The sequence below is a fragment of the Chelonia mydas genome, chromosome 13, assembly GCF_015237465.2.
Source record: "Chelonia mydas isolate rCheMyd1 chromosome 13, rCheMyd1.pri.v2, whole genome shotgun sequence".
NCBI lineage: Eukaryota > Metazoa > Chordata > Testudines > Cheloniidae > Chelonia > Chelonia mydas.
In genome coordinates this window covers 35,085,387-35,108,883 of record NC_051253.2, presented here as the reverse complement: position 1 = coordinate 35,108,883, position 23,497 = coordinate 35,085,387, and the positions used below count along the sequence as shown (strand labels likewise).

General features: G+C 56.6%; 1 protein-coding gene and 1 long non-coding RNA gene across 3 annotated transcripts; both read left to right on the top strand.

Annotated features, from left to right (window-relative positions):
* Positions 1-12,967: 12,967 nt before the first annotated feature.
* Positions 12,968-17,197, top strand: LOC119567966 (dehydrogenase/reductase SDR family member 4). 2 transcript variants are annotated; one of them, XM_037916065.2, is made up of 9 exons: positions 12,976-13,027; positions 13,606-13,775; positions 14,596-14,773; positions 14,974-15,075; positions 15,424-15,494; positions 15,768-15,819; positions 16,076-16,210; positions 16,314-16,369; positions 16,519-17,197. In XM_037916065.2, the coding sequence occupies exons 2-9, from the start codon at positions 13,645-13,647 to the stop codon at positions 16,631-16,633; spliced, it is 840 nt and encodes a 279-aa protein (XP_037771993.1). In that variant the 5' UTR covers positions 12,976-13,027; positions 13,606-13,644; the 3' UTR covers positions 16,634-17,197. The 2 variants fall into 2 exon arrangements, with proteins under 2 accessions (XP_037771994.1, XP_037771993.1); XM_037916066.2 differs by lacking the exon at positions 16,076-16,210 and having other exon boundaries at positions 12,968-13,027.
* A 5,179-nt stretch (positions 17,198-22,376) lies between these two features.
* LOC119563643 lies at positions 22,377-23,497 on the top strand. The gene is made up of 3 exons (XR_006285367.1): positions 22,377-22,479; positions 22,865-23,089; positions 23,277-23,497. It is a non-coding gene; the product is annotated as an uncharacterized LOC119563643 (long non-coding RNA).

Genomic DNA, 23,497 nt, shown 5'->3' with positions numbered 1-23,497 from the left:
CAGCTGGGCAGGCGCTGAGCTTCCCCCCCCCGCCCCGAGCATCTTTCTCCTCCCCCGCCCCGAGCACCCTCCCCCCGAGCACCCCCCTCCGCATCTTCCTCCCCCCCCGCCCCGAGCATCTTCCTCCTCCCCCCCGCATCTTCCTCCCCCCCACGCCCCGATCATCCCCCTCGCATCTTCCTCCTTCCCCCGCTCCGGCATCTTCCTCCCCGCCCCCCGCGCGTCCCCCTCCCCCTCTGAACTTCCCCCCACCGGCACCTTCCTTCTCCCCCCTCGCGTCCCCCCCCATCCTGAGCATCCTCCCCTTGGGAGCTCCCCCTACACCATGGTGGAGGGGGTCTATAGCGTAGACGGGGATGTCTATAGGAGTTTATAGGGGGTGTCTGTGGGGGTAGATAGAGGTGTCTGTAGGGATAGATGGGGGTGTCTATGGGGGTAGATTGGGAGTGTCTATGGGGGTTAATAGGGGTGTCTGTAGGGGTGGATTGGGGGTGTCTATAGGGTTAGATGGGAGTGTCTATAGGCATGGATAGGGTGTCTTTAGGGGGAGATGGGGGTGCCTAGAGGGGTAGACAGGGCTGTCTGTAGGGATACATTGTGGTTTCTATGGCAGTAGAGCGGGGTGTCTATAAGGGTGGATGGGGGAGTCCATAGGAGTAAATGGGAGTGTCTATAGGGTAGATGGGGTTGTCTATCGTGGTGGGTAGGGGGTGTCCATAGGGGTGGACAGGGGATGTCTATAGGGGTGGGTAGGGGGTGTCCATAGGGGTAGGTGGGGGGTATGTGGGAGTAGATGGGGGTGTCTATAAGGGTGGATGGGGGAGTCCGTAGGAGTAAATGGGAGTGTCTATAGGGCAGATGGCGTTGTCTATCGCAGTGGGTAGGGGGTGAACAGGGGATGTCTATAGGGGTGGGTAGGGGGTGTCCATAGGGGTGGACAGGGGATGTCTATAGGGGTGGGTAGGGGGTGTCCATAGGGGTGGACAGGGGATGTCTATGGGGTGGGTAGGGGGTGTCCATAGGGGTGGACGGGGGTGTCTATAGGGGTGGGTAGGGGGTGTCCATAGGGGTGGGGGGGGTATGTGGGAGTAGACGGGGGTGTCCATAGGGGTGGGGGGGTATGTGGGAGTAGACGGGGGTGTCTATAGGGGTGGGTAGGGGGTGTCCATAGGGGTGGGGGATGGGTAGGGGGTGGGGTATGTGGGAGTAGACGGGGGTGTCTATAGGGGTGGGTAGGGGGTGTCCATAGGGGTGGGGGGGTATGTGGGAGTAGACGGGGGTGTCTATAGGGGTGGGTAGGGGGTGTCCATAGGGGTGGGGGATGGGTAGGGGGTGGGGTATGTGGGAGTAGACGGGGGTGTCTATAGGGGTGGGTAGGGGGTGTCCATAGGGGTGGGGGGGTATGTGGGAGTAGACGGGGGTGTCTATAGGGGTGGGTAGGGGGTATCCATAGGGGTGGGGTATGTGGGAGTAGCTCCTGTTTGTTGTGGTTTGCTGCTCTCTAGTGGCTGTTGGCAGCAAAACATCCATGTCTCTCGGAGCCGGGGAATTTCACCCCCAGAGCCTGCCTCGCCCCTCCCTGTCCCAGGCCGGGGGGGTGCGGGTCTCTCTCAGAAGGGGGGAGCCCTCCAGCAGGCATGCAGCCCCTGAGGCCTGTCCCAGAGCTGGGGGAACCTGGGCCCCTCTATGGTAGTTTTGGGGTCCCCTCCCCAGTCTGGGGCAGTGGGAGGGAGAGGCACACATAGGTCTTGAGCTCCCATCCTTCCCATTTCTTGGGTGAGGATCCCAGGGCTCCCCCCTCCAGTCCGGGATCCTGGCTGCCCCCCCCCCCCCACACATACTGGGGTCACCCTGCAGGGCAGGCATTGGGGTCATGTCCCACTCCAGGGCAGGGAGAGCACAAAGGAGCCAGGGTTCAGAGCAAAGTCACCCCTAACAGACAGAGCTCCAGAACAACCAATAGCTTCTGGGTAGGCTCAGCTGTTCTATCCCCATCCCCCTATTCCCCTATTCCCCCATCCATCCATCCATCCATCCATCCATCCATCCATCTATCTATCCCCATCCACCCTCTCTATCTATCTATCTAGTCAAATGATATTTGCTTAGCCTTGCAATGTTCTCGTGTACACCCGGCCTACGTCGACAGGTGGGGTTCTCCTGTCACTGTAGTTAATCCACCTCCCTGAGAGGCAGTAGATGCCTACACAAGGGCTCAGGTCGGCTGAACAATGTCGCTCAAAGGTGTGGATTGTTCACACCCCCATGGGACCCAGCTGGGCCACTCTCCTTTCCTAGTGTCAACCAGTCCTACAAGATCTGCTTGAGGGATCATTGGGGGGAACTTCTCCAGCAGGTCAGACTAGATTGGTGGTTTTCATCCTGTGCTCTGCAGACTATGTCTGAGTTTTCCAAAGGCGGCCGCACCTCCATATGAAATTTTTTAGGGGTCTGCAAATGAAGAAAGGTTGAAACCCCCTGGCCTAGATCATCGAGATCAGTGCTACTCAAAGTGGTGGTCCGTGAACCGGTGTCGGTCCACGAGCCATCAGCTGCCGGTCTGCGCGCACATTGGAAAACAAATTTGCCGGTCCCCCCCAAATTTGCCGGTCCCCTTGAGAAGCACTGAGCTAGATGATCTCAGTGCTTCTGTCGACCTTTGAGTCTCTGATTGCTGAAGGAGACGTTTATTGCCTTCTGGTGTGTTTACACAAACACTGCAATGCAGCTTTACGACTTCTATTCCATGGTAACTTTCTGTCCTGTTTTCCCTCATGCGGGGCTTTGAAAACTGTCTGGACAGGTCAAATTATTGGGATAATCTACCACTGATGCTTTTCTGTCTCCTCCTGCACCCTTGGGGTGGTCTGTTCAGGCATCTCAGTGTCGTGTTGATGGATTTGGCTTGTTTATCGTTTGCGTTTTCCTTTTCCCAGGTGGTTTCCACATTATCACATTATCTTCACATGATGGACAAGTCGTTTTGGTGGTGTCCTTAACACATGTCCATTGTCTTCAGACCAGGCTTCATGTTGGGTTGTTGTACTTAGAGTTTTGGATGTTGCAAGAAACTCTTTCCCATGGACTCTGAAGGTCTCCCACAGACCTTTACTTTGGAATGAGTTAATCTTATTAATTTGGTGTAGATTTCCATGACTCTGCTCCATAAAGGAGGACAGACTTGATGGCAGTGTTAAAAAAAATCATATTTCAGAGCCAGGGCCAATCATGCTCCGTTTTCAGATCTTTGCAAGTGAATGAAAGTTCCTTGCCAACGTCTAGCATGCTTTCACCATCATTAAAAGTTCTTTCTTCTGTGAGTGTTTCTCTGTCTACTCTGATGGTTGTGGGAGATTGATGGCCGTATATTTTGTCTTCCACTTGTTGATAAACAAACCAACTCGTTTTGCTGGGTCTGCCAAGAGTTGGCTCTTTCCTTCCATTCAGTGGTCGGTGTGTTGAACTAAGCAGCACAATGTCATCTGCTAAAATGCGGTCGTCCAACTGTGCTTTCTCATTTGTCCGTAAATTCCTCCGTTGCGTCCCGCGGTTCCTTCATTCATGATGAAGTCAGCGACCAATGTGAACAACACACACTGTTGTCAAGGCAAACCATTGCCTGATGTCGCCACCATCTCTGGCTGCACGCTCAGCATGGTCATACAGATCCCAGCTATTCCAGGGAATGCCATAATTTTCCGAATGCCCCACAAACCCAACGATATACCTGAGATACCTTGGCGATATTTTCATCCTCCGGGCAGATGACCTAAACTCCCTCATTGGTTTCCACCACAACTTCAACAACCACCATCCCTCCAGTAAACTCTTTCTAAAACACTCCTGCACCGGCACCGGCTTCATGGACACCACAATCAGGTTCAACAATGGGACGCCACGGACAACAATACACAAGAGACCGATGGATCACCACACCTACCGTCATAGATCTCGTAACCACCGCAAACACACCAAGACATCTGTTATCTACAGGCAGGCACTCAGATACCACAGAATGCACTCCACGGAGAACCGGATGCACGCTCTAATGCAGGAATCGGCAACCTTTGGCACGCAGCCCGTCAGGGAAAGCCCCTGGCGGGCCAGGATGGTTTGTTTACCTGCAGCGTCTGCAGGTTCGGCAGATCACAGCTCCCACTGGCTGCGGTTCGCCGTCCCAGGCCAATGGGGGCTGCGGGAAGCGGCGCGGGCCAAGGGATGTACTGGCCGCCACTTCCCACAGCCCCCATTGGCCTGGGACGGCAAACCGCAGCCAGTGGGAGCCACGATCGGCCGAATCTGGAGATGCTGCAGGTAAACAAAGCGTCCCAGCCTGCCAGCGGATTTCCCTGACGGGCCACGTGACAAAGGTTGCTGATCCCTGCTCTAACAGATTCAAAACCACCTTCACCAAACCAAAGGACACTCCACCAGAGAAGTAGATCACATCATGGAACAGGTCACCCAAATGTCCCAAGAGAATCTGCTTCAATACAGAAATAAAACATACCCCCCCACACTGGAACCCATCCAAGGTTTCATCACCCAATTACAACCCATATTCAGTGGGGACCCCAACCTGAAAGAAATCTTTCCCAGACCCTATCTTCTGGCCTTCAAACAACCCCCCAACCTCTCCAAGCCCATCATCAGAAGCTCCCCACAGACCAGGACCCACCAAGTCAAAGCGGCACCAGACCCTGCCAGAACAGCAGATGCAAAATCTGCAGACAGATCTCCACTGCTATAAAGATCCACCCTTTCAAGGTCCATGGGTCCTACACAAGCCTATCACAATATGTGGTGTACCTCAGCCAGTGCACTAACTGCCCCAATGTGACGAAGTTGGGGATTTCTGTCATGTTTTACATGAATGCCACGTGCGTGCCTCCGTTTCCCTGCGTGCTGCATGTTTAACAAGGCGGTGGGAGAGGGTTTGTTGTTGCAGAGGGCCAGGTGTGACCGCGCCTGGCAGCTGGGGCCTCCAGACAACAGCCTGGAGAGGGGGAACCCTAACAACCGATGACCTGGAGACTGGGAGGCTCAGCTCGGACGTCACAGCTGGTTCAGTGGGAGGACAAAGGGCTGAGGATGGAGGACCCCGGTGACCCGACCAGCCAGTTCCAGCCAGAGGGGAACAGAGGATAGAAGGGAGGGCCCCCAGCGACCTGTTTACCTGGGACGGAGGACAAAGGACAGGGGAGGAGCTGTTGGGGCCAGTGATATCAGGGTCTCTGGGCTGGGGAGAGAGAAAAGCCAGAGCCCCCCTGGATGCAGGAGGGACCTAGATGTGCTGGGCTGAGGGTTGCTAGGCCCGAGGGCCCAGAGAGCTTCCTATGCTGGGTTCAGACGCTCAATAAACCCTCCTGTTTTATGCAGGCTGAGAGTCGCTCCAGTCTAGAGATCGGGTGGGGGCAGGGAAGGCATTGTTCCCTCTGGGCATGGAGGCCCCGGGGGGCCAGAGCGAGTGGACTCCCTGAGGGGGTCCACGGTGCTCGACAGGTGTGCTGAAGGCTCAGAGAGGTGCGGTTTCAGGAGGTGAAGGGCCTACAGCTTAACCCCCAAGAGAGTGGACCCCCGAGAAGGGCTGTGGCGCTGAAGGGGGTTCCCCCCAGGGACTGTACAGAGCCAAGAGAGCACGAGTCCTGTGAGTCCATGACACCCAACAACAACCATGTGGGTGAATCCTGACAATCACTCCACTCTTGAATGAACTCACGCGGGAAAATGCTAAAAGACAAAAACACGCCAACATCAGTGGGTGAACACGTTTCACCAAGCGATCGCTCCATACCTGACCTCTCAGTCCTCAGCCTCAAAGGAAACTTGCAGAAAACTTTCAAAAGACGAGCCTGGGAGCTTAAATCCAGAACTCTGCTGGACACGGAAATCATGGACTGACCAGAGGCACTGGCTTTATGGCTTATTACAATGATCTGTAACCCACTAAATGCCTCTTCTTTCACCCCCTTCCCGCTACAACTGGAGGGGTGTTAACTGGTCACTTCCCTTAAACGGTCCCTTGAACTATGTGTTAACTACTTACCCTAAGCAGTCTGTTCCACCTCGTATTTAGCTGACCTGAAGAGCTCTGTGTAGGCTCGGAAGCTTGTCTCTCTCACCAACAGAAGTTGGCCCACTAAAAGAACTCACCTCCCCCAGCGTTTCCAGACACTGTCTCTGTGTACGCTGTCAAAAGCCTTCTGGAAAGCTATAAAACATATCAGGAGGGGCGGGCTTCCCTCCCCCACTTCGTTCTGCACCATCTCTGAGAACAGCAATACAGCCTGCATCGGACCTCAGAGGTCTGCAACCCGCATGGTCCTCTCTGCGGTGCAGGTCTGTCCGTTTGCTGACATGGCCCAGGATACTGTTGTTCGCAGTTTCCCCGGGTGCTGATGATAACGTCGCCCCTCTCCAACCATGGCTGTGGGTAAGTTCTCTGACAATTTTACAAGAAGGCCTCTCTTGTGCGGGGTTGGGTTCTTCATTCGGGGGTGGGGAAGCCGCCCTCTCACAATGGCACTTTCTGGCCCGAGAATCTATGAATCTTCTACCCAAAACCACTAAGGACAATCTGGAGGGCTGTTTCGTCACATGCCTCTCTCCAGAGATGTTACCATTTCCCGCTGCTCTCCCATTGCCAAGCGTACTGATGGCTTTTCTAACTTCTTCCATTTATTGTAATATCTCCTAGATCAGTATCAACCTCTCACGGTAGGTCTTTGTTTTGTGTTTCTGGTGGTTTCCTTGGTCTTGGTCTATTTCAAACAGCCAAAAACGTTCCACCCATTTTCTTCTTTGTTCTTCTTCTCTCCTGCAAAGGGTCAGTTGCAAATCTAAAACACACTGGGTCAAAAAGCAAGCCACTCAATCGGAGGGTCTTATCAAATAATAGGACACATTCCACAGGTATAAGATGGTAAAGTTATTCGCTTTATTTTAAGAAGACAGATTTTGCCAGAAGCAGAAGGGGGTGTAGGGCTTGGGGGGATTTTGGGGGGAAAGACGTTTCCAGGTGGGCTCTTTCCCTGTTATTTTTGTTAGACACTTGGTGGTGGCAGCAATAAAGTCCAGGGGCAAAAGGTAAAATAGTTTGTACCTTGGAGAAGTTTTAACCTCAGCTGGTAAAAATAAGCTTAGGGGGTTTTTCATGCAGGTCCCCACATCTGGACCCCAGAGTTCAGAGTGGGGAAGGAACCTTGACAGGGGATGGATCACTGGATGACTGCCTGTTTTGTTCATTCCCTCTGGGGCACCTGGCACTGGCCACGGTCAGAAGACAGGATGCTGGGCTAGATGGACCTTTGGTCTGGCCCAGTCTGGCCGTTCTTATGTTCTAAGACACTGATGTTTGCTAAACAGTCCTGGTTTTGTAAAAGAATGTGATTCAGAACATTTCAAAAACTAGGAATGTTTGGGCTGAGTTCTCAGAGCTGTCAACCAAGTGTGACGGGGCAAGGCCAGATGGCCATAGAAAAGTAGTGGGAGATAGATCTATTAGCTCCAGGCCAAACAAATCCCTGGTACCAGGATAAGTGAAATGGCAGCTGCTCCAGCTCAGTTAAGACACCTGGCGCCAATTAAGAACTTTCCAGAGGGCAGGGAGAAGGCTAGGTTGATTGGGACACCTGAAGCCAATCAGCGGCTGGCTGAAACTAGTTCAAAGCCTCCCAGTCAGTCAGGTGGGGGTGCATGTCCGGAGCTGTGGGAGGAAGTTGTGCTGTTGGAGAGGCTGAGTAGTACACACCATATCAGGCACAAGGAAGGAGGTCCTGAGGTAAGGGTGAAGTGGAGCTTGAGGAAGTGAGGGCTGCTGTGGGGGAAGTAGCCCAGGGAATTGTACATGTCATGTTTCTAAAAGGTCAGCTACCATAGCTGATACTATTAGGGTCCCTGGGCTGGAGCCCGGAGTAGACGGTGGGCCGGAACTCCCCCCCACCTTTGCCCCCTGATTAATCACTGAGACTGGGAGACAACAGAGACTGTACAGAGATAACTTCTCCTCACCTCCCTCGCTGGCTTATGATGAAAATGGCTCAGTAGACTGTGACCCTTGTCTCTAGAGAGAGAAGGGTTACGTACAGGGTCACAGTGAGCCTTTGAGGCTAGTGAAATCCGCCAGGAAACTGGCAAGGACAGAGCTTTCTCACACAAGTAATAAATGTAGGCATTTTAGCCCACCTCTTTGCAAAGAAAAATCTTATTCAAACCCATTTCAATTCTAGAAATCTCCCGATTGAAACTGATTTCCTTTGCAACCGTGCTCAAGTCTTCATTCTTTAAAGGCAGCAAACGTTTATGGTGGGAAAAGTCTCTTAGAACACATTGGTTACTTTCAGCTCACATTTTGGTCGTTTTTCTCAAATGCTTTAAGGTGGCACCAAATCATAGGCGCCGACTTCTGCTGGCGCAGGGGGGTACTCGACTCCCCTCTACCCCCCGGCCCCACCCTGACACCACCCCTGCTCTGCCCCCATTCCAATCCCTTCCCCAAATCCCCACCCCGCCCCCGCCTCCTCCCCTGAGCATGCCGCGTTCCCACTTCTCCCCCCTCCCTCCTGGAGCTTGTTATGCTGCGAAACAGCTGTTTTGTGGCGACAAGTGCTGGGAGGTAGGCGGAGAAGCGGGAATGCAGCGCGCTCAGGGGAGGAGGTGAGGTGCGGCGGGGTACTAATTTTCCTCCATGGGTGCTCCAGCCCCGGAGCACCCACGCAGTCAGCACCTTAAAATGCAGATTTGTTTATTTTGTATAGTGGTATATGTTGTATCCAAATGCAAGCCCTTGTATCATAAATGTCCATTATTGTTGTTATATGAAAACGATAATGTTCTGGATACAAATATAGGAAGTTTTTTTTCAGTGCTATAAACAAATTACTAACCACAGACTCGTAGAAATGTGGGGCTAGAAGGAACCCTCAAGAGGTCACCGAGCAAGCCAAGTAAACCGAGACCATCCCAGATGGGTGTTTGTCCGACCTGTTTTTAAAAACCTCCCTTGGAAGCCGATTCTGGAGCTCAACTACCCTGATAGTCAGAAAGTTGTTGCTATTATGTAACCCAAATCTCCCTCGTAAGAAGCCATTTAAGTACCGAAGAGTTATATTAACGGGGAATTAACTAACTACAGACAGTGCGCAAGCAAACCCTCAGCAAACCGCGGAATACGAACTGGTCTCCAAAACCTGGTACAAAAATCAAGAACGTTTTAGTTGTTTAAGCTCATGGCTTCGGGAGAGGGATTGAATGTGAAAAGACTGTTTTGAGAATTGAAAAGGACAGGGGCACTTGGGCTCTCTGAAAGCTGGATTTCATTTCCCGTTGAGACAGAAGGAACCACTCAGGCAAGGAACCAAACAAAAAGAAGGTGAACTCCAGCTTGAAAAGGTTATCTGGGATCTTCCTGCCGCACAAAGAGCAACGAATGTGTGCTGTGCCCTCGGTGAACAAACTGCATTATTCAGGAGCTGAAGGTGTCAACCTCGCAAGCACGAGGTAAAAGCGACAACCAACAACTCTGAATCTCAACAAGCCTGAAATTCCCAGCTCCCTAGACTCTAAGGCCAGAAGAAAACCCTGCAATCACGTAGTCTGACCTCCTCCAGGCCAGAGACCTGCCCTGCAATAATTCCTACAGCGGATCTCTGAGAAGAACATCCAATCTTGAGTTAAACATTATCAGTGTTGGAGAATCCACCGTGACCCTTGGTCAGTGGTTCAATGGTTAGTTACCCTCTCCATTAAGAATTTACACCGTATTTCCAACCTGAATTTGTCCAGCCATTGGATGGGGTTACACCTTTCTCTGCTAGACTGAAGAGCCCATTGTTAAATATTTATTCCCCATTTAGGTACTGACAGACTGGGATCAGGTCACCCCTGAACCTTCTCTCTGTTAAGCTGAATAGACGGAGCTCCTTGAGTATCTCACTATACGGCAGGTTTTCTAATCCTTGAATCATTCTCGTGGCTCTTCTCTGACCCCGCTCCAATTTATCACCATCCTTCCTGAATGGTGGTCACCAGAACTGGACACAGGATTCCTGCAGCGGTCTCACCAGTGCCCAATATAGAGGTAAAATAACCTCTCTACCCCTACTCCAGATTCCCCTGTTGATACAGCCCAAGATCTCATTGGCCTTTTGGCCACAGTGTCGCACTGGGAGCTTGTGTTCAGCTCATTTTCCACCATGATCCCCAAATCTTTTTCCTGCCCCCCAGGATAGAGCCCCCATCCTGTAAGTTCGGCCGACACGCTTTGTCCCGAGATGGGAACATACATTTACAAGTTTGTGCTCCTAATCTCATGGAAATAGGAAGGAAAAGAGCATTTAAGAACTCTGAAGTGTGCAAGCCACGCACGCCCGTCATCTGCTCAAACTGTATGCGCTCATCGGCAGGTCCTGTTTACAAGCAAACTACAACCGACAGGTAAGAAGAACACAACAGAGTCAAGAAGAAGCCAACACAAGGAACAACCCTTCTCCCCCAAGACTTTAGCATTGGAGAGAGGAAGTTCACTGCCGTTGCAGCCGATTTTGTGCCATGCTCTGTTAGCTTGGGTGACACGTGCCTGTTGTTCTGTGTATGTGTGCATGGACTGTGTATGCCTTGTGCGTGTATTGTGTTATTTTCTGTCTGTTTAGCTTTTTGTGTACTGTGAATGTTTTGTACATATTGTAGATGTTTGGTGTCATTTTGTTTAGTTGTTGTGTGTGCATGTTGTGTGTTTGTGCGTGTATTGTGTTATTTTCCGTGTGTTTAGCTTTTTGTGTACAGTGAATTTTTATTGTGTTTTTTTCTGTTTCTGCACATTGGGAGATGAAAACACGGTCGTATTTGAAATGACTAAGCCGTTGTCCTGTTAATCATCAGATGGTTAGAACCTGGAAAGAGGGCAGGGGCTAAAAACTGGTTCACAGAGAAATAGTGGGTTTAATTGGATTTACAATTCTTAATATTTGTAATTGGCCTGTCTCAAAACACCTCCTTAAATGGCTTCTCACTGTGCCCAATTATTAACTGTCTGGGTTATTTAGTAATAACCTGCAGGCTCCAGAATTCGGTAAACAACATTCATTTGCTCAATCAGAAACAGTTTTTAGGTATCTAAGAAGCAGTCTTGGCAGAATTCAGTTCGTGCTGACAGACAATATCGCTGTTTATTCGAGTTTTCTCACGTTCCATTTTCACAGTTGCAGGAAATGATGGGGCTTTAAGCCTTGTTTTCAATGTTTATCAATGTTAACGTTCACAGTTGTGCAAACGAACGGGCGACCAGACGATAATTATTGACGCTGAGATTCAAAAAGTGAAAGCTGTAGAGCCATTAAAGCACAAACGGTCTCCCCGTCACAGGCCCACAAGCGCGTGGCGTGAAATCCAGCGCTGCTCAGTTCGCAAGCAGCTGTGTCTTACCTGGCCCACCCGTGAGTGTGGCTGATCACAGGTGGAGAGCTTTGTCTGGGGCTTGGGGTGTGTGGCGAAATGGACGTTTACCGACCGATCAAATCTGATCCTGCCAGGCCGGCGGGCCAGAGGCTCCGAATGGAGTCACAAGAATTTGTGGAAATAACAGACTTTGGTCTCAGCGTCCCAAGAGAAAAAGCGTCACCCGCCCAGCCAGGCACAAGCTCTGCTCGATGTGCCCCACCACAAGTCAACCGGAAGAGACCGTGACCGAGCCCATCCAACCCATCCCTTTGGGCCCGGCCACTCGTCTTTGGTTTCTTCTTCTTCCTTTAGTAATAAAAGAGCTGGGGTTTCGAACTGGGGGGAGTTGATGGGGCCATGAGCAGGGGTGCCCCCGAAGAGAAGGAAGAGACGCCCTGGACTTGGCAGGCAAAGAAACAAACAGTCACAGCTGGAAAACCGCCTTCCCCCGGCCTAAAAGAAAGATTGTTCGTCATTTATCAAATACAATTCCTCGGCATCCAACAATTTAAAATGACACATTTCAACCGCACCCATCTATCTACGTATCTACCCCCATCCACCTTCTCTGTCTATCTACCCATCCTCATCCACCCACATCTATCTATCCCCACCCACCCCCTCTATCTGTCCATCCCCATCCACCCCCCATCTATCCTCATCCACCCCATCTATCCATCCTCATCCACCCCCATCTATCTATCCTCATCCACCCCTATCTATCCATCTCCATCCACCCCCTCTATCTATCCTCATCCACCCCCATCTATCCATCCCCACCCACCCCCTCTCTCTATCCATCCCCACCCACCCCCTCTCTCTATCTATCCATCCATCCCCATCCACCCCCTCTATCTATTTACGTATCTACCCCCATCCACTCCCTCTATCTATCTATTTATCCATCCCCATCCATCTACCCTCATCCACCCCATCTATCTATCTCTCCCCACCCACCCCCTCTATCTAATCTATCTATTTATCCATCCCCATCCACCCCTTCTATCTATCTACGTATCTACCCTCATCCACCCCCTCTATTTATCTATTTATCCATCTCCACACACACCATCTATCTATCCCCATCCACCCCCTCTATCATATTTGGGGTCGGGAAGGAATTTTCCTCCAGGGCAGATTGGAAGAGGCCCTGGGGGGGGGGTTTCGCCTTCCTCTGCAGCGTGGGGCACGGGTCACTTGCTCGAGGAGTCTCTGCTCCTTGAACTCTTTGAACCAGGATTTGAGGACTTCACTAGCTCAGACACAGGCGAGAGGTTTATCGCAGGAGCGGGTGGGTGAGGTTCTGTGGCCTGCGTCCTGCAGGAGGCCGGACTAGATGATCATGATGGTCCCCTCTGACCTTAGTGTCTATGAATCTACCGCCCCCCCCGTATCTATGTGTCTGTCTGACACCTCGCAGACCCCACCAGTGACCCGAGTCCGCCCCCCGCTCTCCTGTTCAAGGCCGCCCCATGTGGCCTCGGCCGGGCCCCGTTTCCCCGCCAGGGGGCGCCCCGGTCCCGTCCTGGGCCCTGCTCGATCCGCTTTCGCTTTCGGCGCCCGTCCGTCTGTCCGTCCGCACAGCCCGCAGGTGCCAGCGGAAGTCGGGGGGCGGGGAAGTGGGGGGCAGCCCCCGGGGGGCGAAGGGCCTGTCCGGGGTATGTGGGGGGGAAGGGTGCTGGGGGGGCGGGGAAGTGGGGGGCAGCCCCCGGGGGGCGAAGGGGCTGTCCGGGGTATGTGGGGGGGAAGGGTGCTGGGGGGCGAGGGAAGTTGGGGGCAGCCCCCGGGATGCGAAGGGGCTGTCCGGGGTATGTGGGGGGAAGGGTGCTGGGGGGGCGGGGAAGTGGGGGGCAGCCCCCGGGGGGCGAAGGGGGCTGTCCGGGGTATGTGGGGGGGAAGGGTGCTGGGGGGCGAGGGAAGTGGGGGGCAGCCCCCGGGGGAGGCGCTGCAGGAAGCGACCCAGGGGCTCAGCCCCGCCTGGCAGCGAAGGGGAAAAGTTTTCTGAAAGCGACATTTTGTGGGGGCGGGGCTGGGGGGGAGCTCCATGGGGCGGGGGAAGAGGCGGGGGGGCCTGCCGGGAGCTGGGAGGAGCGGAACACCCCCGTGGGGTGGGGTCAGCACAGCCCGGCCCGCCCCGGCCCCCCGCTGACGCTCGCTCTCCTTTCCCAGGGGGCAGAGATCGGCCGTAGGGCAGAGTCCGGAGGCGGCATGTGGGGGAGGCGGGCGGGGGCCAGGATCTGCCGTCCCGTGTGGGGGTCGCGGCGGGCGATGGGCACCGCCGGGGCGCGCCGGGGGCTCCTGGGCGACAAGGTGGCTCTTGTGACGGCTTCTACCGAGGGGTGAGTGACCCACCCCCCAGCCCCACCGGTGCCCCTCACTCCTGACCCGCACCCCCTGGGATCCCCCCACACTCTGCTGGTGCCCCTCACTCCTGACCCGCAACCCCCTGGGATCCCCCCCAGCCCCACCGGTGCCCCTCACTCCCGACCCGCAGCGCCCTGGGATCCCTCCCAGCCCCGTCGGTGCCCCTCACTCCCAACCCGCAGCCCCCTGGGATCCCCCCCAGCCCCACCGGTGCCCCTCACTCCCGACCCGCAGCCCCCTGGGATCCCCCCCAGCCCCACCGGTGCCCCTCACTCCGGACCCGCAGCCCCCTGGGATCCCCCCCAGCCCCACCGGTGCCCCTCACTCCCGACCCGCAGCCCCCCTGGGATCCCCCCCAGCCCCGTCGGTGCCCCTCACTCCCGACCTGCAGCCCTCTGGGATCCCCCCCCAGCGCCCCTCACTCCCGATCCGCACCCCCTGGGATCCCCCCACATCCTGCTGGTGTCCCTCACTCTCAGCCCGCAGCCCCCTGGGATCCCCCCCAGCCCCACCGGTGCCCCTCACTCCCGACCCGCAGCCCCCTGGGATCCCCCCCAGCCCCGTCGGTGCCCCTCACTCCCGACCTGCAGCCCTCTGGGATCCCCCCCAGCGCCCTCACTCCGATCCGCACCCCCTGGGATCCCCCCACATCTGCTGGTGTCCCTCACTCTCAGCCCGCAGCCCCCTGGGATCCCCCCCAGCCCCACCGGTGCCCCTCACTCCCGACCCGCAGCCCCCTGGGATCCCCCCCAGCCCCATCAGTGCCCCTCACTCCCGACCCCACTCTCCCCCCAGGATCGGGTTCGCTGTCGCCCGGCGCCTGGCACAGGATGGGGCCCACGTGGTGCTAAGCAGCAGGAAGCAGAGTAACGTGGATCGAGCCGTGGCCGAGCTCCAAGCCCAGAACCTCAGCGTGTCCGGCACCGTGTGTCATGTTGGCATCGCCGAGGATCGGGACCGCCTGGTAGCCACGGTGAGCCCGGACGCCTGGGTTCTGTCCGCAGCTCTAGGAATGGGAGTGGGGGCTAGTGGTTAGAGCGGGGGGGGGGGCGGGGCTGATAGCCAGGACTCCTGGGTTCTCTCCCCGGCCCTGGGAGGGCAGCGCCCAGCACAGTGGGGCACCGATCGCGGTCGGTAACCAGCCGCCCCCCCGCCCCCCCCCCGTCTCTCCAGGCCCTGGAGCGTCACGGGGGTATCGACATCCTGGTCTCCAATGCGGCCGTGAACCCGTTCTTCGGCAGCACGCTCGACGCCAGCGAGGACGTGTGGAACAAGGTGGGGGTGGGGGGAGAGCAGGGGTTGGGGGGCAGAGAGACTAGGGGATGTAGTGGGAGCTGGGGACAGCTGGGGGTCAGAGGGGTGGGGGAGGGGCACTGGATGAGAGGGGGCAGCTGGGGGGCAGATGGGGTGGAGAGGGGAAGGGGCCCTGGGTGTAGCTGGGGGGCAGAGGGGGGAGGGGGAGAGAAGGTGGGGGTCAGAGGGGTGGGGGAGGGGCACTGGATGAGGGGGGGCAGACGGGGTGGAGAAGGGAAAGGGCCCTGGGTATAGCTGGGGGGCAGGGGGGGAGGGCATCTGGGGCATGGGGGGGGACAGACCCCCGACCCCCCTGACCCCACCCTTCAGATCCTGCAGATCAATGTGACGGCAACAGCCCTGCTGGTCGGCCTGGTCGTGCCCCACATGGAGAAACGGGGGTGAGTGGGGAAGGCTGGGGGGAGGAGGGAAAATGGAGAGAGGGGAGACGAAGGGGAGGGGACCCCGGGGTGACACATGGGGAGATGGGGGAGCCTGGGGGAAGGGGGAACGGATGAGGGGGAAGGGGATGAGAGGGGGAGGGGGGACAAGGAAGAAGGGAGCCCAGGGAGAGGGGGACACATGGGGGAGGGGCGATGAGGGGGGACGAGGAAGTGGGGAGCCCAGGGGGCAGCAGGTCTCTCGTCTCTGGCTCATTCCCTCTCTCCGCGCAGGGGCGGCTCCATCGTCCTCGTCTCCTCCATCGCCGGCTTCTCCCCCTTCCCGGTGAGACGCCCCCGGCCCTGGAGCGGGGGGAAGGGGGTGGAGCGGGGGTGGCTGGCCGGGGGGAGGGCAAGGCGTGGAGCAGGGGCAGTTGCTCTGGGGCGGGCAGGGCAGGGCAGGGGGTAGCTGGTGGGGCCGGGGCGGGTGGCAGGTGGGAGAGGGGCTGGCTATTGGGTCAGAGGGGCAGGGGTTGGGGGGGGCAGGGGGTGGCCGGCGGGGGGGTAGGGCTGGCTGTGCTAACACCCCGTCCCCCCCCCAGGCGCTGGGCCCGTACAGCGTCAGTAAAACGGCCCTGCTGGGGCTCACCAAGGCCCTGGCCCCCGAGCTCGGCGCCCGCAACATCCGCATCAACTGCCTGGCACCGGGAATCGTCCAGACCAAGTTCAGCTCCGCCGTGAGTGTGGGGCGGGGCCTCTGCTGGGGGCGGGGCCTCTGCTGGGGGCGGGGCCTCCGCTGGGGGGCAGGGCAGTGATCCCTAACTCTGGTTTTTCTTCCAGCTGTGGAAGGACGAGTCCGTAAAGGAGAAAATGATGGAGAACCTGAGAGTGCAAAGGTACCAACGTCCTCCAGCCCCCTGCGCACCCCTCCCCTCATCCCCCCCATCCATCCCCCCCACCCCCTTACACACGCCTCTATCCATCCATCCACCCCCCCCCTCAGTCCCCACCCCCGCCCCGGGCTAACCCTGTCTCTTCTCCCCAGGTTGGGGGTCCCGTCTGACTGCGCCGGGATCGTCTCCTTCCTGTGCTCCCCCGACGCCAGCTACATCAGTGGGGAGACCGTGGTGGTGGGCGGGGGCGCCCCCTCCCGCCTTTGAGCCCCCAGAACCCAGATGGCCTGACGGATGGACGGGTGGGCCCTGATTGGCTTGACCCCAAACTGGGGGACTTGTGTGGGCTGATGGCTATTGAGGTGCACTCCTCAGGGGAGGGGGGTCTGGGAGAGAAGCAGGTTTGGATGGCAGGAATTGTTGGTGGCGCTATAGGGAAGTGGGGGAGCAAGATTTGGGGGGGCTGGAGACAGCCAGTGGATCAGCTTTTGGGGGGGCAGGGCGCTGGGGTGAGGGAGGTCTCCTTTGGGGAGAAAGAAGCAGGGCAGTTTTGGGGATGGGGGCAGGAAGGGGGGGCCCAAGGGGTAGATGGGGGGCAGGGAGTGAGCATGAGGGAATTATTGGGGTACACATCTGGGAGGAGGGGTGGGGCAGGGAGGAGAAGGGGAGATTTAGGCAGGCTGTGGTGGTGGATTTTGGGGTTGGCCCCCCCATTTGGGGAGGGGGGCTGAGTATTGGGGGGCACGGGGACCCCGTGCCATTTCCCCCCTTCCCCATCTTTCTGGCTTCTAGTCACCTGCCAAAGATTTGATAAATTATCAGTGCATCCTCTGTCTGCATCCTTCTTTTGTGGGGAGGGACGGGGGTCTCTAACGCAGGGGGTCTCTATCAGGGCTGCAGGGGGAGGGGATGGAAGGGGGAAAGGCGGGGGGGGTCTTTAAGGGGGCGGAGGGGGCAGGGGGCTATAATAGGTGTATAGAAGGGGTGGGGCCTAACTAGAGTCCCGCCCTCCCAGGTTACGTCCCCACCCTGTTCCCGCAAAGGGGGGCTGTGTTTTGCAGAGTGCCCCCCCCCCGCCACACACACTCCTCCTCCCCCTCCTTCCACCTTCTCTCTCCGCCTGCACAAAGCTCTTGAATTGTCGTGTCGCCCACTCAAGCCGACGGCGCCCCCATGTGGCCTCCGGGGCCCAGGAATGACGCTGGCGTCCCCGCGAGCGTTTTTGTGACCCTTCCGGTGGCCGCTGGGGCGCTCCGGGAGAGCCTGGGGCACGTGCCGGCGTGACGCCAAATCGCTCCAGCGGCTCCCGGGCACGGCTGAGGGCCGCACGTAGCCGGCAGAGGACGGGAGCGGCCGTTTGACCCCAGGCGGGCTGGTTCATTGCCTTAGCGGTTATTCGTTCGGCGCTGAATTTCAGCACCAACGCTCGGGCCAAATGGGAAATGCGACGGGTTTCCTTTCGCCTCGGTTGTGCCCGCGTAGCAAAATTCTTCCTCCAGCTACAGCTGAGGCCTGGGAAAATCAAAATAGGCCAGCGTCTACCGATAGGAAGGAAGACCCCGGATGTTTCATCTGCATCAGGAGGTCTCCTTTTAATCACTGGCAACTGCTGCTCCCTTGCTTTGGTCAACCAACTAAACGTGGAAGCCATATGGCAGCAAACATGCCGCCTTCCCTCAGGAACCCGCTGGCCTCGGCCCGGCTCAGCGTTTGCTTTCCAGGCGTGCGAATGTTGACTTTGGAGACTCTTCCAGTTGGCCGACCGCCGAGCGAGGTTACCCGTTAAAAAATATTGTGAGATTTGTGATTGTTTTCCAGAGGCTCGTCGACAGCCACCAAGCTCGCTGGTCTCACGCCGGCGTCGGGTCGAAAATGCCACGTTGGTGAAGTCGGTGCAGCCAGCCGCCGTTTCTCCTCAGATACGTTTTTCTCAGCTCGTTGTAACGCTGCGCTCGCGGACTGACGGCCTCTTGGTCTCAGTGAGGGGTGACATTCGTCGCGTCCGTCTTTAATCAACCACGCGTCCTCTTCTATTCCACGGTTGCGCGATACTTTCTGAGGGAATAGTTTAGGGCCAACGCTTCAAAACCCGGTTGGATAAAAGGGTAGAAAAACAACAGCAAAGAATTCTCTCGTGTGTCCAGACAATGTAAGAATAAACAAACACACAAACGCCGTTGTTGCTTTCCGGGTGTTGCTAGCAAATCTCGCCAAGCGTTCAATCCCCGATGCTTTGGTTAATCTTGTTTACTGATGATTTCTGATTGTCTTGTTGGGTGGGGGGAGACGATGCCTCGTAAACTGGGCGAGAATATCTCCGCGCCAGCTCACTTTCCCCTCTGGCCTTAAAAAATGAAAAACCCGCTTGGTTGGCTACCCGTCAAGGCGGCGTGTTTAGCAAAAAGACCCCGGAGAAGACGACCGTTTTACCAGTGACAAAAACTCGGCGTCTGCTTGTGGCTGTTTCTTCAGCTAACCGCATCTGCGGCTGTGCCCTGATCTCTGAACTTCACGTGGTGGCAAAGCCAAGAACCAGCCCCGGTTGCGGGGTTTATACCATCCCCTGGCTTTCGCAGCTTTCTTTGCAATTGACAAGTGGAGCCGGGTTTTGGGTGTTTTGCTTTTGTGTTCTGGGCAATTCGTTTCGGCAAAGCAGTCGCTCCTCCAGGCGGCTTGGACTTGAATTTGTTTGTTGAAACCTGTTTGTATCTCCAGTGACGTGCCCCCTGCAAGTCCCCTCAGTGGGAGAGTTTCATGTTACGCCCGGCATTCCTTGCAGGCCACACGTGGAGTCCGGGCCCCGCACCCCCACTTCCTGAGATCCAGCGGGACTCTCAGCCAGCCAGCAACACCAAGGTTTATTAGCCGACAGGAACACGGTCCAAACTGGAGCTTGTAGGTACAGGAAACAGGAGCCCTCGGTCAGGTCCATCTTGGGGGCCAGGGAGCTTGGACCCTGGCCCCGGGTCTCCCTCCGTTTCCCCAACCCCCTCCTGGACTCGGGTTACGTGCTCACACCCTGATATCCCACCACCAACGCAGACAGTCCCGGTAAAACTCCCCTGCAACATCCCCAGGCCAACCCACCCCGCTCCCTGCTCTGTCACCAGCTTTTGTCTGGTTCCTTCAGACGCTTGGAAAGGCCACAGCGGTGCTGCTGCGACATGGTTATTTCACCCAACCTCCGCCACGCGCCCCAGGCCAGGCCTTGCCGTCCCACCGCCGGCCGCGAATGGTCAGCGCTGCTCTTCGTGCACCGTGGGGACGCGTAGAAACCGCCTGGCCGCGACGGCCCGCGAGGGTTTGAAATTAGCGGGGAGAAGTTGGGGTCGGGGGGTCTGGGGGCTATTTCTTCAGGTGACCGTGTGGAGTGGTGGGGAGCTGCTGCTTCGTGGGGTTAGAAAAGGATCACGTCAGGGCAGAGAGGGACCTCGGTTGCCCAGCGCTGGTTCCTTGTGGCGTGTTTAGCTCCGGTATGAGTGTGCGTTATTTCTAACCAAACGATTGTTTTCGCTGCACCAGGTCACCGCTTCGGATAACCCGGGTAAGCGCTGGGCGGGCTGCATTCGCCCCCAAATCTCTGTGCTGTCCGAAGGGGGTCCAGTTCACCGGTGGCACAGAGTTTCAATTCAAAGGTCTCCTTACAGCAAAAGTCAACAGTTGCGAGTTTCCAGGAGCCGTACATGGCTCTAAGAATACGTTCCTTTAAGGAGAGGGGAGATGGGTATAGAGGTTAAACGTAACTTTCCCGGCTACCATTGTTCCCGGCCATGCCTAGAGGTAATTTCACTCTGGCCCAAAACAAAAAACAAATACGGATGTTTGCTAAATTTACGTAAACGTGGCACATACATGTACACCCATGGGCCTTTTGGTGGGTGGGTTAGAAGTTGGTTTGTTTGCTTAACAGCGGTGAGGTTTGAAAACCACGTTTGGGAAGAAAAAGACCGTGTCTTGGGGGGGAAATAAACTCCTGGGGTTAGAGGTGGGAACATGAGCTTGTTTTCCTTAGAGGTTAGCCTCTGGGTTTGTTTTGCAGAAAGATTTCTTGCCCGCAGTTTTCCTTTCGGCAAAGCTTTCAAAAGCCAGCGGAGGCTGGCATAAGTTGACACAACCTTGCACGGTGCACACGGCCTGTCTTCATTCCTTCGTGTGTTTTAAATGGGCCACTGGATGGCCGCTATCAGGGCCTTGGTCTTAGCCAGTAACTATAACCCTGCCCTGGAAAAAAAACGTCCCCCCCGTTTTCCCGCTGTGGTTCCAGACCGGCCCAGCTGTGGGGCCCGCCACGTGGCGCCTCCGGCCTCTCTCTGCCATGCGCTCGGCGACGCGGCGTTCTCGCGGCTTGGAGACGTCCGCTCCCTTCCCGGAGCAGGGTTTCTCCCGTCTCGGCTGCTCCCTCTCACGCTGCATCTCGGTCTTCTCGAAAAGAAAGACGCGAGTCTGGCCCTCAGGGCGCCCCCGGTTATTTTACAGGCTCGGCTTCAAAATATCCGAAATGGATGACCCCCGTTTTCTCTAACACCGAACGCTGAAAACGCAGAACGCTTGTTTCTGAACCCTAATATTGAATCCGTTTATGTCGAAACATGCACAGGGCTCGCGTTGTTCTAAAATCTCATCTTTAACACCGTTATTTCGAAACAGGCATCCCCCGTAGTTCCCTAAAAACACCGGACATTTAATCCCTTTGGTTTAGAAAGAAGCAACCGCGCATTTGTTGTCACTACAGCACTTTTAAAACCCTCTTCTGGTATTTTCCAGTCATGATCTGCCTTATTCTCCGCATGATCCAAAAATGCCCACGAACCTACTTTTCTCTTAAAACCTTTTCTTTAAGCCTTCGTGTGTGAACACAAAGACACACGCACGGACACACAGACACACCAAGACACACGCACAGACAGACACACAGACACACACAGACACGCACACAAAGACAGACACAAAGGCACACACAGACGCACAAAGACACAAAGACACACACAGACAGGCACGCACAGACACACAAAGACACACACTCAGACAAAGACATGCACAGACGCACAAAGACACACACAGACAGGCACGCACAGACACACAAAGACACACACTCAGACAAAGACATGCACAGACGCACAAAGACACACACAGACACAAAGACACACACAGACAGGCACGCACAGACACACAAAGACACACACTCAGACAAAGACATGCACAGACGCACAAAGACACACACAGACACACGCAAAGACACACAAAGACACACACACAGACACACGCACAGACACACAAACAGCCCTCAGGTTCCCCGTGAACATTTAAAATAGGTTTTTCCCCAATGGCCAAAGCAGGTGGGTCCAACTATGAGAGCGGGGGTGGGACATAACCCAAAAAGAGGAGGGGGGGACACTTGACTCCTGAGGTCCGTGTATCCTGGGCAGAGTCCGGAGGCGGCATGTGGGGGAGGCGGGCGGGGGCCAGGATCTGCCGTCCCGTGCGGGGGCCGCTGCAGGTGATGGGCATGGCCGGGGCGCGCCGGGGGCTCCTGGCCTACAAGGTGGTTTTTGTGATGGCACCTACCGAGGGGTGAGTGACCCCCCCAAGCCCCACTGGTGCCCCTCACTCCCGACCTGCAGCCCCTTCCTAGACCAGCCCTGCCCCCCCAGCTCTGCCGGTGCCCCTCACTCCCGACCCCCCTGATCGCCACAGTGAGCCCAGATGCCTGGGTCCTATCCCCAGTGCTGGGAGGGGAGTAGGGGCTAGTGCTTAGCACAGGGGGCTGGGAGCCAGGACTCCTGGGTTCTATCCTGGGTGGGGAGTGGTTAGAGTGGGGGGAGGGGGCTGGGAGCCAGGACTCCTGGGTTCTCTGCCAGGCTCTGGGAGGGAGGTGGGGGCTAGTGGTTAGAGCAGGGGGCTGGGAGCCAGGACTCCTGGGTTCTCTCCCCGGCCCTGGGAGGGCAGTGCCTGGCACAGTGGGGCGCCAATCGCGGTCGGTAACCAGCCCCCTCCACGTCTCGTCTCTCCAGGTCCTGGAGCGTCACGGGGGTATCGACATCCTGGTCTCCAATGCGGCCGTGAACCCGTTCTTCGGCAGCACGCCTGATGCCAGCGAGGACGTGTGGAACAAGGTGGGGGTGGGGGCAGAGCAGAGAGCAGGGGTTGGTGGGGAAGGGGGAGTTGCGGGACGGAGGGGGGCTGGGATTAGAGGAGGAGGTGGGGTGAGGTGGGCTCTGTGGGAGTGGGTGGAGGGAGGAGGAGGTGGGAGTAGAAATGGGGGTTTGCGGAGAGGACGTGGGGGTCAGAGGGGTGGGGGGAGGGGGGGCGTGCCATTCCCCGGGGGACCATCTGGACCATGGAACGGCCGTGTCCCCGTCCCCCCCCGGGGGTTTTCACGAACTGCTTAAAGTCAAACTGTTAAACCAGCCCATTCACTAGAGAACAGAAGATTTTTAAGCGAATATTAAGCACCAAGGTTGGAGTTGGCTAGACATGAAATAAAAGTTAAATCCGCAGGCTAGTTCCTCGACGTGAGCAACGCCAGCAGGCTGAAAGCGGAACGGTTTCTCTCAGCCAAACGCTTTCAGCACTCGGGAAATTTCCAGGTGAGGACCGTTCCCCCCAGAACCGCAGCGTGATACAGTAACAATGGGACAGCAGACTCGTAGAACTTCCTGCACCATTTTGCTACACGTCGTTCAACAGGACACTGATACTCAGCAAATTATGATTTTTCACAGGGTAACCTCCCAAGGCATACTTCTTACAGGATTTATCATAGCCCTATAAAAGTGGTGACCATGGGGTATAGGGAGTCCCAGGGAGGAGAGGGGGAAATGCAACTGGGGGGCAGAGTGTGGGGCTTGAGGGAGTCTAGGGGGGGGTGGGGAGAAGCAGGACCCCTCCTGAACCCCGACTCCCCTTTCAGATCCTGCAGGTGAATGTGACAGCACTGGCACTGCTAATCAGCCTGGTCGTGCCCCTCCGCGGAGAAACAGGCTTGAGTGTGGGGGGGGACGACGTGAGGGGGCAGCTGGTCTCTCGTCTCTGGCTCATTCCCTCTCTCCGCTCAGGGGTGGCTCCATCATCCTCGTCTCCTCTATCGCCGGGTTCTCCCCCTTCCCGGTGAGACGCCCCGGCCCTCCCACA